The following is a 17962-nucleotide window of genomic DNA, read 5'->3' as shown; positions in this document are numbered from 1 at the left end:
TGCCAACAGATTAAACCTTCTACTGTTGCGCGCCCACCACAAACACAGTTGTACATATCTAATAAACCATTTGGTTGTGTTTATTTGGATCACTGCGGTCCTTTTTCTTCTGATACTGCGTACAAGTACATCTTGGTTGCAGTGGATTCATGCACACGTTTTCTATGGGTATGGCCACAAAGGAGTGCTGACTCGCGGACTGTCATCTGGGATTTGCGTGTGTTTGTGGGAACTTTTGAGTGTGGTACCTTCCATTCTGATCAGGGCCCTGCGTTCGCCTCTAAGGCTTACAAGGAGGCTATGAGAAATTTGGGGGTCCTAGTCAAATTTTCGTCCCCCTACCGACCTGAGGGTAATAGTGTGGTGGAGCGAATGAACCGTGACTTAAAGCAATCATTGACAGCACGTGTTTTAGGCACAGGCCGGAACTGGCTAGCCCATTTGTATAACGTCCAACGTGCACTTAATAATCTCCCTAGAAGGTCTCTGGGTGGGCGGACCCCGTACATGATGCTCTTCGGAATCAGAATGTTTGTCCCAGACCTTGATGGTCTAGACATGGCGGCGTCGACCGCACCCTTTGACGTAGATGATCACTGTGCTGTTTTGCAGACTCTACAAGAAGCCAGAGACACTCTTTCGAAGGAACACTTGCCCTCCACATCTGAAGCTGAAGTTCAGATTCCGGTAGTCGGCTGGCTACCCCGAGTTGGAGACCTGGTCCGTGAGAAGGTGGAGAACAAGAAGGAGTTCGGCCCCTCTTATCGTGCACCAGTTCCAGTGCTTGGAGTGCAGGGTACAAGAACAGTCATTTTACCTCCACTTCCTGGTCGCAAAGAAAACAGGTACATCTCTATTGACAATGTCAAACTTCAGCGAGTGGCCGATACTTCTTAGTATGACTCCAGCAGTTTCATGCCAGACGATGCAAAGAAATTCAATGTTGGCTCCTGCTTCTCACACCTTGCCTGATGTTGCCATCGAGATGCAAACAGTTACTGATCCCTTGTTGACACCACCGGCTGGTGGTTTGCCCGACGAGACTGAGTATGCTTATCCTACACGTGGTCCCTCGCCTGTTTTACAATCTACAGCACTTGGCCAGTCCCGTTTCTCCTTTGACACTAACTCATTGCCCTCAACTCCCCCATCGAACATTGCTGTTTTTGTAAGCTGGTTTAAGAGACATTTTTTGATTGCCCCTTGGACATACATCTGGTTGCTGCTTTTCAGTATTTTTTTGTTTATGTCAATTGGATTTGTGATAGTTTTTTTCCGTTTGGTGGATGGCCACTATCTCAAAGAGAGATCGACAATTAGACTTATCAATGGAACTTTGGCCCCCCACTCCTCGTCCCACATCATGAAAAGGGACCAGACTTTTGTGAATATTACTGCCTGGCCCGTCTTGGATGGAATCGCGTGGGATGCTGTTAAATTCCAAATTCATGGGCCTACAGAGGTCATTAATGTACCTAATGTATTTCGTGTTTCTATGGGTGATGTGGTTAGGCAGAACATACGTTCTGATGATTGGGATGTACACGCCATTGAGTCGCTGTTTTCAGATTTGAAATATTATGCCGCTTTTGATGCTGAAGATTTATATGAAAATGCGGCTAATTATGCGGAACAGTATTGTTTTCAGCATTATGGCAATCACTTCCTGCATAAAGCGAATACATTTAGAAATTTTGTAAATTTTACCCAATGGGAACACTGTCCTACTCCCTCTTTCGGCAGTTCACATACACTAGTTGATAAGTATACTTATTTTACTGATTTCGGTGTTTCCAACCCGGCATCCTTTTATTTTAAGGTTATGCCTGAGTCTGCCGCAAAGGTTAGACTGACACACACCAAGTTACTTTATTCCAAGTCCTTTATGGACGAGTTGTCAATCAGAGGTTATGATCTATGGAAGGCTACAATTGATCTTAAGTCGGTTTGGGGATCCAAACCGTGGCAGGTTCAGGGAACTGAAGCTTTACATCGTGCCTGTCTTATACCAAATCATATACTGTTTTTAAATTCATCCATCTTCCAAACCACCTGTTTCGGATTGGCCACTTCTAAACAACTAAAGTCACCTTCTGTGCCGGATCTGGGCGCTTACCCCAATTGGGATAATCACACAGCTCTGTCGCTTCCTACTTTGCAGTCATTGATTTCAAATTCATCTTTCAATATTTCGAAATTTAATAATGAGGGTTGGCTAATTTGGCAAAGCAGTTCTGATACCTGTCAACGTCGTTTTCTAGGGCTGAACCCAGGGTATACTCAGGAACGCGTAGACCCTCGGTTTGAGTCGACACATACAGTAACTACATACTCTGTAGGAAAGTTATGTCAATCCTGGCTGCGACATTCCACCTTGGCATCTGTCAAAGTTCATTTATCAAAGTTACATGACAAAATAGATTTGAATGATTTTGTTAAGGGTCCTGTGGGTGGCAGAACCAAAAGGTGGACGAAGTGTGGAAGTTGTCGCAAATTGAGGCGGCTTCCAGATTGAGAGCTATTGACCAAGCAAACATGGAAAAGGTATTAGCCGTTATAGATAACAGCATTAACACTCTCTCTTCAAGAATTTATACATTAGAAAATATTGTTTCTTCAGTTGTTGATATTGTGCATGATGATATGTCTGTGTTATATCATGGTCAAAACCAGTTACGTTCTGTTATGCAGTTTGCATGGACATTGCAGACGTTAAAGGCAGGGAGGGTCCCTTGGGACTATTTGAACACTACAGCGTTATTCCTTCCCTTTAACCTGACAGATAAGCAGCGTTTCATGTCCATGAAGGATGCTACATATTCATTATTACATATTGAAAAATTGGAGCCGTTACCTTTTTCGGTGGCGGAAATCAATTCGGCCACGTGGCTTATCCACGGGTTGATAACTCTCCTGTTTGCACTTTTTAAGTTTACGTCTTGTATGAAACATTATGCTCTGGGTAGATATGAACAGCTGGGCACCGCTTTCATACATGAGGTTTGGTCCCTCCCCTTTACGTATAGATGTACTAGAGACGGTACTGAGGTTTATCTGAAGGGTGAGGAATGTACCACGACACCAGATCATTCCTTGGTATGTAGGCACATTCAATTACACGGTGCATGCAATGTACAAGCCCCGAATTTGGCCTGCGTCCTCCGCGGTGTCCCGGTGCCTGTGATTTCGCCTTCTTTCACGCTGCTTGCAAACGGTAGTTATTTAATTTTGAATAATGAAGCTTGCTGCGGGAATCCCATATATAGTAACTGTATCGCGTAGGGTTGTCTGCTGCAATAATGTTCTCTTTCCGCCCCCGCACGGGCGGCTGGATGTTTCCATCTGGCCTTCGATTCCAACCTTGAAAGCAGAGTTCAACAAGTTGAGCAGAATAAGAGCTCTATTGTCCCAAAAAGAGGTGCCATTGACTTCCTCTCGTGAAACATTTGTCCTTCACGTTGCAAATACGCGCACTGAGGTGCAGGCGCTGTTGAATACTGACCTCCCCTACATTGTGGAGCTTTGATACAAACAATTTTCAATGCCTCGTCCACGACCGGCCTGGCTCATTTTTTTAAACTTGTAAGCTCAGGCCTCGTGACCTCTTTCCAAACTATTTTTGGTGTGCTTCCGGCATTTTTTCATTCGATTTTCTCGAGCATCTTTGGAGGTGTTCCGCTGATTCTGGCGCTGGTGGCAGGTGTGCTGCTTTTACTTTTCATACTACGGAATGGCTGCTCTTTCTGTGCCACACGAGCGCCTGTCCCGTCTGCATCTTCTTCGTGATAGGATGCTTGACTTTTATGGTACTCTGCCATTGGCGACTTTGAGCCTGGCGTATGGATTATCCTTCAGGTATTCCTACTTCACCTGCGTGCAACCTGTTTTTCACTGCCTGGATTGTCCCTTTGAATGGCCTCTGGATTTGTGCTTGACCAACACGGTGTCTCCGGTGCCGGATTTCGATCGACTGATGAGGCCCTTAGTGTCTCACGAGTTTGCCTGTTCTGGTGTCCGGATTATGGCCTGTGGTGCGGCGCATGGTATCCTGGGTAATTGGGACATCGCAATGGCTGCCTACGACTTCTTAGCTATGAGCTACTTGGAGGAACAGTCCGGTTGCCCTCTGATTGTGCTAGAGGCTCCGATGGTTGAAGAACACGTATGTTCCTTTTCTTTGCTTAATTGGATGGCTGAGACTTTTAGTGGCCCTGCAAACGATTTCTTGTTGGAAGCAGTTGCCACGTATGCTGCCTATACGTTCATGGATTAACTGAACTGACGTCCTTTACAACTGTGCCTTTGGACAGCAACCTGGCGCAGCAATTTTTTTTTTTTCTTTTCACTTCCTGATGGAAGTTTTGAGTTTTTTTATTATTTTTATTTTTTAAACCCCTGTTTATTTTTTGTCTTTTCAGACTTTTGCACATTCTGAAGCTTTAGATTGGTTACGCCTTGTTCTGCTCTGTCGAAACTGAACTCTGCGTTCTCTGTTTTCTTGCCTACTAAATAGTGCTTCGATCAAGGGGGCATGTAGTGAGGACTCCCTGAGTATGTACATACATTGTTAAGTTAACATAACCACGTTAGAGGGTAGAAAGCCATCTTGCTGCTTTTGCGCACGACACTGCGTTTACATGTTATTTCTTAAACAAACTGCTGACTCGAGACTCGCCTCACACGGGAGCAATCTGTTGTTACCATCCCGAGCTCTGCGCAGCGACCTTGGTCTGTACATGGTGTGACAAACAGTCTGGATTATTACACAATGCATGTTTTCCACTCTAGGTTGATCGACCCACTATTTAGCCATAACACACGAGCAGCTGCGAATACCTGAAAGTTGGTGCTTTATATATCACAGACATCATGTTTATTATTCAGACCGAAGACGAGCCTTCCTGCGAGAAGACTCCTGATGCTCCTGTGATGTGATTTCACTAAGCTGATCTTTGAGGTATGGGGTCCCCTATTCAAGCCTAAGAGACCTTCTACTAGCCTAATAATAATATTAGCTTCTTAGTAAAGGGAAGGTGGTAGGGTCCACTGTCATTATAACATGATCAACCCTTTTATATTCTATGGTATTGTAACGATGCTGATGGTTTTGATTTTAATCATTTGTCTGCTTGTATTAGCCAAAGTACTGCATCTTAGGACACGTGGTCTATAAAAATAAACTCTTTTTATTTTCACCGTGTCTCTGTTGATTATTGTTGTGGACTGATGTGAGAATAATATACGAACAGGTATTTCCGATTCCCACCATTCCTGAGAGTATACTGAGTCGCTTGTTCAGGGTTGTCTTTTCATTGGGACTGCCGAGCTAAATCTCGGATAACGAATGGGACACTTATGCTAGCCGGATACTGGGTTCTGGGTTCTGAGGTGAGTTTCTGGTACACCACAATTCACTGAGGTCCTGGGGTTCTACGCATAGTTCTGTGTATAAGCAGAATCCCTGCAACAGCAGTAGCCCTCTACCACTATGAGAGTAGAGCTTGGAGCACCCGTTTTGTCTAACATGACCGCATCACCACGAGATATGTCTAGATAATTGCGTACACCCATTATCTGTGTTCTTCCATGACCAAAAATCAGTACCAGGGATCCAAATATTCACGCAGCTGGGGCACACAGGGCAGGGGTGCACGTCCGTCACCATGCAGGGGATTTGTGTGTCCCAACAAAACAAAATCAGAAAAAATTTCAGACTAGGCTTTCTACACAAAAAGGCGTCTAAATCAGCCCTACATGGCTAACTGATATAAGTGCCTCAAGAAAGGAAGTGTTAACGGAATAGGGTTTAACACTGAAAAAAATGCATGATAATTCCTCTTGGGGCTCGTCAAAATGTGTCAGCAGCGACCCACTCATCCCTGCAGGTCGATACCAGCAGACCTACCTGAAAACCCACAAAAACTGCAAATTAAGATGAGGATCACAAACTAAGTGGCCTTACACCATTTTGTGAAAACCATGATTGAAAGAAAAAAAAAGTGGAATGCAATCTCTTATGGAGGGGGGACATCTGAATTGAGTCATTGTGGGAAACCTCCCTTAAAAACCCACATTTTTACAAACCTCTAAACCGAGAGGTGAAGCTTTCAAACATCAGAGATTAGATGCAAGGTGACATGAAAGTACTGTATAAGAGGAGTTGCAACCACTTGTGACCAATTGGCATCCTCTTCACTATGGAAAACTAGGTCATTGACATCCAAAACTGGATGACAAAGATTACATATTTCCAAGATCAGCGCTCCATATTAATCATGTAGAAACACGTGTGTGTGTTTCCCGAACTAAGATCCGACGAGAAAAAGCGCCCTGGCGTCTGAAAATCCAAGCGGAAGAGTCTGTGTATCTGTGTATGTGGTGTAACAGTCCATTTCGACCTTCCAGTGAGATCCATTCTCCGCCACTGCTTCTCAGAACAGAAATAGGAGGCAGCAGATGGGCAGCAGCCTGTCCTTGATGCTGCTCGGCTATGTGAGGATTGATGGTATATGAACCACGGCACAGCGAGGAGGCAGTCTACTGTTGCTGCTGTCTGATCTGAATCAAGTCTTTATGATGAAAATACATCTTTATATATATGTTACATACCAGCTTAATAAAAAAATATTTTTATGATCCGATAATACTTTTACGTGGAATGAGAGTTGCTTTTTACTTCCTGCAAAAATCATGTTACCCCATGACTTACTGCTCCCTCTCAAAATATTACCTGAATCCCTGCTCCTCGGATGCCTAAAAGTGTATTGCTTTCTTCTTCTCTGACATTGCTTGTAGCGTAGGTCGAACCTTAGCATTACCTGCAGTGAGATACCAGAATGTCCTATTTGTGTGTCTCTTTTATCGTAAGCACTATTAAGGGGCTCATTGAGCATGCGGCCAGCATCAAGTAATCCAGTGACTCATTCTCTGTCAGTTGCCGAAAGCAAGTGGTGTCAAGTACTGAAAGTAAATTGTGTCCCTATTTAACCACATTCAGGAGAGCCGATGTGCTCCATGTTGTACTCTGTACCAGAAATTACAAAAACATAGAGAACATTATATTTCCCCGGGAAAGCTATTACTGAATACACCACCTTTGTTTGTTAACTAAACTATTTTTCGCCCGAGTATGGGCAGGGACTACATTTTCGTGTTTACTAAAATTCTTAAGTTCAGTGCCATAATACTTTCTTTTGCTTTTCCTTTGGTAATTGAATTTTTGAATCATAGGAGAACCAACCATTCATTAATCTGTGTGTGGTTAAGTTGTGTTGTGTTAGAGGGCATGTTCACACAGGCTCTTGATCATAGATGAAGGAAAGCGTTAGTCGCCGCAGTAGATGGACAGAACAGCCCATTTGTAAAAATCTGCTGGTTTTCAGATGATTGGCGATTTCTTACAGATGCAGAAGCCTGGACTAAATATGCTCAGCCACCACAAATATGACGGCAGAAAATTACAAGGACAACCAAAACAGCAAGATGCCAACACCTCTTCTGAAAGGAAGTAAAGCTATTCTTCCAAAAGCCAATTTCAGATCAATAGTGCAAGCTCTGGCTCGTTGACCTGCTCACCAATTTACCAGGCAGCAGCTTGGCACCCTTAAAAACATCACAAACTCAGTGGCTCGGCTTATGAAGGGCTTGAAGGTTACATCACTCCAAAGCCGAAGCAACTGCAGTGGCGCGCCTTCTAGGCGTATATCATTTTTAGAAATCTATATCACATCCAAGTCCATCAAAATCAATACCTTCATATACCTGGGTAAAAAACGATATATGTCAGGTAACTGGAAGTATGCCCCATTCAAATGTACATGATTGAAAAGTGGATGCAACCTTGGTGAAAATTTCGAGTTCAGTCAGTACAAATACTTATGGATGCATGTCTCTGTAGTTTCAGTGAGATTCGAGATCTTATTATGAGGGGGTGAAGGCTTTAAGACTCTACCCACGACGGAGCAGCAGATTCAGCAGCTCTGTGCATAGATATGGATGCTGCGAAAGACTCTTCCCAAGCCGGGGGAAACACCATCTCTGTCAGATGCCATATTTAGCTTCAGAACACGCACTTGTACACTCTCCCGAACAATCTGCTGAGTAAAGTCCTCTTTTCGTAGGTCTAATATTTGGACCAGAACCGTGAGGAGGTTGTGAAACATTTGCAGGGTACATGTTGACAATTTGCTTCTCTGCAGAATTTTCCTATACTGAGAAGTCAAGCATCCTTTGCGAATATGTAGCAAACGTTTCCGCAACAGTCAAGGAGCGAGATGGTCAGTAGATAAAACTGTAGGTTGTTGCATCAGGCAACTTGAAGGCATTAGAAACAATATTGGGGTTCATTGCAGTATTATGAGACTGCTATATTATACTTATCCAGACTCTAACTGGTCGTTATGCCTTGGCTGAGCAATCCAGGCAGGCAGCGAGCCTCACAGGAAGCGTTATTGAGGAATCAGCCCATCACGTAAGTTTGCTGACAAAAAATAGGTGAAAGGATTTTACTCCATTTTGTTTCTATTACAAAAGTGGTTTGGTAGGTATCAGTCACTGTTTAATCTCAAAAAAGAAAACAAGGACGTAAGTAACGTATGTATTGATACAATCACATTGGTCTGCCATCTCCAGAATGGCAATATGAATGTTTTGCTTCACCAGAGCTGTGAGGTATTTTTGGTTCACCATCTCAGATTAGCATTATCAGTTTCATGTAGTTCCATCTGTGCTCCAGTTGGTTACCAGGACTTTCACAAAGAACATAGTGGCAGTGATTTAGAGGTCCTGTACATCCTTCCCTACCTAGTAGACAGGCTTGATGATGCCCCCACCCGTAGTTGGGAATAGAGAACATGGTAGAGACCTGCAAGGTCCTCCTGTCCCTTTAGTAGCTGATAACATTAAAAAAAGACCAAATAATCACAGTTTCAGAATTTTGACTTCATCGAGGTCTCTTTTACTGGGTAGTGTTGCTTTCCAGAAAGAAAACAGGAAATTCAGGGTTCTGTCTCTCGACCTTTTTGTATTCTGGAAGAATGCATGTCTATATCTTGTATTGCTGGATCCATCCGTATCTTCAGGCGTAACTTTGATGACTGGGAAGATCTTTCCCGTTCGTAACTGTACTGGCGTCACAGACCGTGATCAGTATTGATAACAGATTGTTGGTTATAATTTATAGCTCCAGTCTTTTGCTGCGACAAGGCTGGCAGTTGAAGCTTGTACTTACCATCTAGATTTATCGAATACATACAACTGATTGAGGTGGAATAATTTCTGTTTTTTTTGGATGTCACTGATTTTGGACACAGCGTTATAGCCCTGAAGAGTCAGAGATTCACGTTTGCTCTGATGAAACACGTGTCGACTGGCTGTTTGTTTGCTTTTCACACGATGACCTATTAAAGAACACAAAGACTTCTACGCTGGAGTGTTTCTATGTCAAGCTTAAGATACACTAATATTGTGTAATTTAATATTGTATGAGTGCACGGGATTGCTGTCAGTTGTTTATTATGTGTGGGGAGTTTCCCTCACAGATTGAGGGGTTTTAGGGTCTTCCCCTCCCTGTTAGCACCATACCCAATTGTTTACTTGTTTTTTGAATCACGTATATATAAGTGGTGCGCCATTTTCTTCCTGTCTATGAAAAACCCCATCTTTGTACACATACAAAGAGAAGTCGGTGACTGGTGCCTATCACAGAAGTAAACATTTGTTCATTTGCTTGCAGTGTGGATTTTAACAGTTATGGACTTTGCCACCTACCATAGAGGGGTGGCAGTTATCTTGGTATAGGTCATTAAGCCTATGATTTTTGTCATTATTAAATAGCCCCAAGCATAGCTTATCTAACAAACAGTTGGAGTTCACTCTAGAGACACTGAATCCTTTCAGAGGAAGAAATGATATACCTAAAATCATGTTTAAGTGATTTTTGTATAGAACTGTGCAATGTATTTTCTTGTTCAAATAATAACCAGAGGAACTTCTAGGCAGTGTGCGACCTCCTGAAAGTATGTGCGATGCTCCGCGTTATTCCGCTCAATGCCTGCCAGAATTCCTGTGATCACACCCTGACTAAAGTGATCTTTAGGTTTTCTACGGTCTTTGGACACCTTAAGAGTTAAATGCTATTGTAATGTTTAATGCAGCGTAACAGGAAGCATCTCTCAGACTAGCTATGCACACCAGTTTAAGAACTTCGAATTCTAACAAAAGACACACTGTAAAAAAAACTAGTTCTCACCTGAGCCAACTGGTCTTCGGCCAACACAGTTCCCCGTTCTTTATATTTAGCCTAAAAAATCAAACGTAAAAGAGAATGTGTTCAAAAGTAATTATCAATTAGAAAAATCTCTTTTAAACTGGCGTTGTTAGAGTGCAGGTACTGATGGTGCAGAAAGAAGCCGGTCTATTTCTTTTCTGAGCGCTCCTTCTAGTCAATTACCTGACCCTCCAGTCACAAACGGAGAGACAAATGTGCGTCTTTAGGCACACACACTCCGACACATTATGACACGGAGATCTCCCTAGACTGAACTCATTTTATTTGACCGATTCCTCACCAAATTAGGTGCAGGTTGGCTAAGAGGCAGACATGCTATGGGCTCGTGATTTTCTTCGTGTGCATCAATGGTGTCTGGTGACCTTTGTAAGTGTTGAGACAAAATACTACTTCATTTGAGCAATAGTAAGGAGTGAACGGCCGAGATTGGCACAGATGGGCCCTCGGAACAAGCTCTCAGCCGTGAGATAGACTTGGTAGCGCGTGGGCACTACCCATGTCACCTAGGAAGTCAGTGATAGGAGTTGCAAATGAGACATCGTGTTAACAGGCTCTCCGTTTGGAACATATCCGTTCACACCAGGTGTTCGTGTTGGACAAGCACAGTGGTAAAATGTTCCACTATAGAGGTCACACTTGGGACTCCGTGTTTGAGTAAGGTGCGGGATACATAGGGTATTAAGTGGCACTCATGCCCCACAATGAGTCTCCACTAGAGACAGGAGCTGGAAAGGCACGTTGGTGTCCCTCCTCGGGTCATACAGTCAGTGGATGAGTCAGGAGCTGGACATGTAGAGTTGTGAGAGTCTGTGTCTTAGTCGGGCCCATGTAGTACAGCAAATGGACCTCCTCGGGTGGCGCTGGAAACACAGATTTGCTTCAGATCATACAAAGAATCAGTGGCTGCGTCAGGCACACATAGGAGGTAAGGGGGCTATATGCATGTATCAAGCAATCAGCGAGTAAGTCGAGAGTTGGACATGGATGGTAGTGAGTGGGCTCTCCTGAGGTACCCCAGTCAGCGGCTGAGTCGGTCATGCGTGAATGGTCACACACACACACACACACCCCCCCCCCCCTCCTTCACAGTCAGAAGCTGGAACTATAATGGCGAGCTAGCTATCTTCAGGTCGGCCAGGAAGTCAGTGCTCGAATTAGGTGTTGCATACAAGGGTGATAAATGGCCCTGCGCAGGCCAGAGAAAGAAAGTGTCAGTCTAAGAAGGTGTATATGCATGATGGTGCATTTGGTTCAGGGCAGTGGTTGAAGTGCATTTAAAAAGTATTGCGATCTGTGTTGATGCGCGCAAGCGGGCGTGGTGAGTGAGCATGTGGGTGTGGCTAATAACAAAATATTTTGTAACTTTTTTCAGTCTTTCACCTTCTGGTAAGGTAACTACATATAAAATAACACACAGCTTAAATGAAAATTAATGTCAATCAGTGGGAAATGCACTTTCGTAGATTATGAAGCCTCTATTAGTTAATGCACTGCACCAAATCCTGGTTGGTGCAGTGGAGAGTAGTGACTTGTGTATGTTTAGTGCTACATGGCCCCAGTCTGTGACAGAAAGCACTGTGAACACGCAAGTCAATACTTTAAACTTGCATTACACACAGTAGAACATTGGCTGCTACAGAATGCACAAAAAAGTTTAGGATACAGTGTTTCCAAAAAGATAGTTTTTTTGCAGGCTGTAGTAGTGCCGTTTTTTAAAAAACAATCTTTTAAAAGAACACACTTCACAGCTTTGTTGATAGCTCCTTCACAATACCTCTCAAAAAGAATAAATGTGTGTCACCAGGAAGCTTCAATTAAAGACGAAACCGGCTTCCAGGGGTCCTTCACATTTGCCGATTGAACATCTGTGAACATTTACACTTCTTTCAGGCAAGCAGGCACCCTGGCAAGAAGGCTTTGTTAGCTGTTTGCCCCTCCTTCGGTTTCACAGCACAGGAGACTCCCTGAATGACACTGCAGCTTGATGCATTTCAAATGTCGGAATTAGCCGCTCTGGGGTGGTTGACTTTTGACAAAAGTAGGGGGACTGTTCTCCTAAAATAAAAATAAAGAGTATGGGCACGTCATACCCCTCAAATCCACTTCCACCCCGCCCCGACCCCTACTTCTACCACTGGTTCAGGGTGCAGAATCACTTGAATGCTGCCCCCTCTTATTTATGAGCAACAGCAACTGCTACCGCGCCAAATCTCGGAAACAATCTGCGCTGCCGATAGGCGCTGCCTCTGATGCTTTTCCCACTGTTTCTGAAGATAATGGCTATGAATGGAGGCCATGTGCTACCAGTAGACCCACATGCAAGTGTATTGCCTGGTGTGCTCTGCTCCTGTATCCCAACGCGAGGTCTCAGGGTTGTACTTCAGAGCACGTTCCAGCATGTTACCAAGGGTGAAGGCCAACCACAACATACACACATCGTTACACACGCACAGGCATGTACATACACACAGTGGCACATGCACACACTTTTCAACTCATTAGGTCTCGCCTGAGCGCTAGCGCATGCGCTAGCTCAGGCGAGACCTTTAGTAAGCGGGTTTTCAAAGTGCTACCAGAGTGGCTTAAAGCCTGTGTGCATGTGAGCGTGAACATGCACAGGCCTCTCCTTTCGCGCGCACCACTCGCGTGTTTTTTTTTTTGCTCGCGCTTCTTGTTTTTTTTATTTATAAATCTCCGTTGTGATCTAAGGCCCATGCGCTGTTTTTTTTTTTTGCACGTGCGGATGCATTTGGATATCGCTCCGACATTTAGAATTACAAGCAGTTAATCAGGTCAGTCCACAGCTTTCCATACCAAAAAATGTAAACATTAAAAAAACTCTGCCTGTGACTTTAGTTTTTAATTGTCAAAATCTACTAAATCAGTCTGCTTGCGGTAATACTAACCAGCCATCTCAGAAGCTGTGACGATCTGTTTTTTTTTTTTATAGAAATGATCACAAAAATATATTAAGATTTCCCTATTCCTCCTCCTTTTGACTTCTGTACACTCTTTTCTTCCTGTACCCCTTCTTCGTGGGGTTCTTCATTGTCTGAATTCATCCTTCACACAGCACTGAAACCAGCACTATTGGCAATATCTGATGATATCAGAGCCATTATCGACCATGGTGGCCCAGCAATGGTGCTGTTGGATTTCTCTGCAGCTTTGGCATAGTCTCAAACTCTTTTCTCATCTCGCTCCTGTTTGAGAACAGAATTTGCATTCAGGCACTAAAACGGTTTTACTTTTTTCTCTCAGACTGCACTCGGGCTATGACTGTCCCCCCCTTTCCATCGCAAACTCTGTTAAGTTCAGTGTACTTAAAAGCTCCTCGTTGAGTCCTACTCCAAGATTTATGTCTCTTCTGTACCTCGTTCATATCTTTGGCTGCGACATTGTATCCTACGCCGACAACGCCTAAATCATTGTATCCCAATCTGAGAACATTCATTAAACTCAGACAAGCATTGGCATAGCAAATAGGCCTCGCTTTTGGGACCTTATAAGTGTTTAGCCATGCAACAATTGATGTTGTCGCACCAAGGATATTGTGCTGGATAACTAAACACTTATAAGGTTCCAAAGGCGAGACCTATTGGCTATGCCAATGCTTGTTTTTAGGTTGCTCCTGGGCAGCGCACGCGCTGCTCTGCGAGGTATGCTGTATTCGGAGTATGGAGGTGAAGCTCCGCCCACTCTTCGCCCCTATTTTTTCTTGGGCTGTGTCATTGTCCTTGGTAAATGCTGGCTTCTGATTCATTTATAGGCTTGGTAGTCCCTGCTTAGTACCGCCTTGTCTTCATTTGTAACCTCCCATGGCGACACCCCCCCTTACCTGTGTTGCTGCTTGGTAGGCCTGAATTACAGCCTCCAAGCACTATTTTGTTTAATGCTTTTCCCTGCCTGCTTGCGGGACACGCTCTTTCGTAGTCTGTGTGCTCGTTCGTGGGCTTAATTTATATTTTCATAGCACGCCACAGAGGCAGCAGCGCCTTAGGTTTATTTGTGGCGCCAAACGCGGCTGCATGTTTTTTTCCCTATTTTTTAAACTTTGTTTGTAAAAGCGCACCATGCTGCACTTTCAAGTTAATGGTGGCCACGACCCTTTCTTTACACGAGCCTTGTCTAAGGAAAGTGGCATGGCCGCCATTAATGTGACAGTGCTGCATGGGGCGCTTTTGCAAACAACCATTTGAAAATGCAATAGGTCTCACATTTAAGAGTTTAGAAAATGAGAGACCCATTGCATTGCAAATGCTTGTCTTCCATTCTGTTTTGTCCTGGTAGTTCGGTCTAGAAATCTGCTTCTTTCCTGTCATCGCCACCAAGTGAATTTTTAGCCCAATTTCTCTCCTCAGCGACCCAGAAGAAACAGTGGAATTCGCCCAAATAGCCCTTCGTTAAACCGTTTCGCTAAACCATGTCCAGTTATCCACTGTGACAGGGGTCTCTCTTGGGGGACTGGTGTCTGGGGGTGGTGGGGGAGCTTCTCCTACATTGCCTCACCCTCTCTGGGTTTCGCTAACTGGAAACATAATGGCCGGGTTTTCTGTTACTTTGAATTTTCATTTCTTCCATGTTCGCACAGGTTGCACCCCACATCTGCCAACACCCTCCGTGGTAGGTGATGACCAGTCTGCAGCGGGGAGCCAGTCACTTCACACACCTGTCGGCATCACAGGTGATCACACACTGTTCATATCACAAGTTGTGTTTATATAGCGCCCCCTCCAGTTTCCAGCTGCCCTTTGGCGCTTTTGGAGTTTGCGGGTGTATTGAGGGGCTGGGCACAGCAGAGGGGGCAGCTTTGAGGATTAGATCTTGTGCCCCACTGGTTTCTACACGACAATAACTTGATTTTTATACAGGATTTCACATCTCATTTCATTTCTAAGCACTGTAAATGACAGGGGTTAGTGGTGTGGTCCAGAATATTGTCACATCAATATTGTGTCCTAAATTATTAATTAAAAATAGAAAATTCACACTGAATGGGAAGATATTTTTGTACACGGTATCTAGAACACAATATGTATGTCATGCTATATTACTGTATAAAATATTCTGGAAAACAACTGCTTCTATACAGCGCTTAATACCAAGTGTCTGGTTGTATAATGCCTTCAGAGTCTGGGCACCCTCTACGGGTGGCCGGTTATTTTTATTTCGTGCCCCCTCCCTCCCCCACCCTCCTACGTCGCAGGGGCCTGAATTACGCCCCTGCCATGGACATAGGGTACCTTTTGGTGGGCCTCTCTCTGCCAGCAATATCAAATAAACTGTGTTGCTTTTCTGTTTCCTTTTGCTTGGGAAAGCAGCAAGGCTTTCTCTGGCGTTTAAATGTTTCTTATTCCATGACATTGCACGAGTTCTGCCAGGCATACAATGGGTTGGGTTAAGGAATGATGCCCCCCCGCCCACCACAACAAGAAACCATGTCCCTCACACACCCACACGACGGGGCTGCGGCGGCCTGCGTTATGTCCTGTGGTGGTGATGTCAGCTGTATGTTTCCCTCCTCCAGTCTGCCCTGTGGGTGTTGTCTGTTGCTGCTGACAGTGCTTAGCTTGTAAAACAATAACTGCCAGAGCCCTCGTCAGGAGGCCACCACAGCATGCACGGACCTCAGCCCCTTCCAGCGCAGCCCATCACAGAATCAACACAACTACTAACCATCACACTGCTTCAAGTCTGACAATTCAGACTGGTCAAGGCCCCCAAAGCTATAAGAGTAGCTTGGGCGGCAGGTATTAGCTGTTTTAAATGCATATTGAAATAATAATCAACAGTTGTTCTGTTCCTCTTTAAAATACACAATCAGCCCCACTATGTGGCAGCTGGCGTAAGTGCCGGTGTTGATAATTAAGTGCTGGTGCCAAGCACCGGAATCCACCGGCTTTAATTAAGCACTGGCAGCTGGGTGTCCGACTGTCCTTTCTTTCTTCAGTGGTACTCTTCGTTAGATCCCGAGATGTCAGCTGCATTTTTTCCTTCTCAAGGCAGCCTGTGTGTTATCTGTCTGTAGCTGCCGGGTCGAAGTCGGTCAGACTTTCATTTTCCTTGCTGGCACGCTCTTATGTGGTGTGGTGTTGACATCGGCTACATGTTTTCCTCCTCAAGGCAGCCTATGGTCGGAGCTGTGACCTGGAAGTATTGGTGCACTGTGCTTTAGAAATCTTATGTTTTTAATATAAACTTGAAAGGGACTTACATCCTGCCTCCTCTCGTTCCAGCCTTCTCATTGTTTCCTGTGCGTGCCACTTACCTTTCCTCCATTTCTATTGGTTGCAACATATTTTCCTGCATTTATCAATGCTTGTTCCTCGTCTGATTCTCTTATTTTCCCAACACCGAAATATAGTTAACATCCGCTTTGATATAACTATATTTTCATAAAGTTTTCCCTTTCACTCATGCAGCATATTTATATAAAAATGTATCCCCTGGAGAGAATAAGTGATTTGCAAAGAATCACAGGTTGTTGTGCGGCACCGCCGAGACTAGAACCAGGATCCCCAGCTCTGACCGCATCATCTCCACTCCTGTGTTATCTGTCAGGGAGCTCTTTCCTTCTCCCAGATGATAAAAACAGCTCTTTCTTCATGACATCGGCGAAATCAATGCTTGTCTAAATAATAGACCTGTCCACTTTGGAGCATTCTGGCTTTTTTTTTAAGTCTCCTAGAATCTTTTAATTATACTGTGCAAAACTTTTTGGAGCGATTTTGTATTCACGGTTATTAATGTAGGCTTTACTTTTATGTTCCGTATGCATCAATAACATTATAGTGACCTCGCCCCAGCCCACCTCACATGTTTAATTTCTTTTTGGGGATCGCTTTGGTGTTACATTCATGCTAGCTAAACAGTGCAGGAGTGCAATATGCACTTTCAAACTTTACAACTTAAGACTTTAAAGTTTGGAGCATGGAAGGTTGAAAACTTTTCGGTGTTCATACTTAAGACCAGCACACCACTTTACTGCGTGGACTTAAATATTTCACAAATACGCACAGGTTGTGTTATTTCCACTCCAGGCTACTACTGAGGGGTGACCTATCCCTATTAATTCCACTGCAGATTACTACTGCAGGGTGACCTCTCCCCAACTAAGCTAACCTATTTATACTCTGGGTCCCCAACAATCATATTGTACTGCAAGCTTCCTTTCCTCACCTTCGCCTACAGAATATTACAAGCGCACACCATAAGTGTCATCCAGCACAAAGTCAGCAAGAACACAGCTCCACCTCAGCACCAGAGCAGCCCCCACCTCGGCACCAGCACAACCTTACCTCAACAACAATTCAGCACCAATACAGCACCACATCAGCATCACCTCAACAAAACAACTCACTGCACACTCAACTACACCTAATCACCACCACCTCAGTATCACTCAGCATCATAGCTTTAAAAAATTGCCAAAGCCAATCGGTTGGCTAAACACTGATGAGGTCACACAGGCGAGACCTATTGGCTATGGCAATGCTGGTTTATATATGCTTGCCATCCACAGTGCTTCAATGTCTCTGGTGACTGCCACACAGCTTCCGCCCAGCCTTGCAAGACAGGGTTTTCTCCGATAAACCCTCATCATCAGAATCTCCTGCAAAACGCTGACCCAACTTCAAGAACTCTCATTCTACTAGGAGAGTTCCAGTATCAAAA

General features: G+C 44.3%; 1 protein-coding gene across 8 annotated transcripts in view; it reads right to left on the bottom strand.

Moving 5' to 3' along the window:
• The window catches only part of LOC146770465 (vacuolar-sorting protein SNF8-like), a 296161-nt gene that overhangs the window by 252869 nt on the left and 25330 nt on the right, over positions 1 to 17962 (bottom strand). For all 8 annotated transcript variants that reach the window (XM_085640436.1, XM_085640437.1, XM_085640434.1 and 5 more), the window contains exon 2: positions 10250 to 10300. In XM_085640436.1, coding sequence (XP_085496562.1) covers positions 10250 to 10300 — 51 coding nt within the window. The remainder of the gene's footprint in view (positions 1 to 10249; positions 10301 to 17962) is intronic.

The sequence above is a fragment of the Triturus cristatus genome, unplaced genomic scaffold (genome assembly GCF_964204655.1).
Source record: "Triturus cristatus unplaced genomic scaffold, aTriCri1.1 SCAFFOLD_205, whole genome shotgun sequence".
Lineage (NCBI taxonomy): Eukaryota > Metazoa > Chordata > Amphibia > Caudata > Salamandridae > Triturus > Triturus cristatus.
This window is presented reverse-complemented; position numbering and strand designations above follow the sequence as displayed.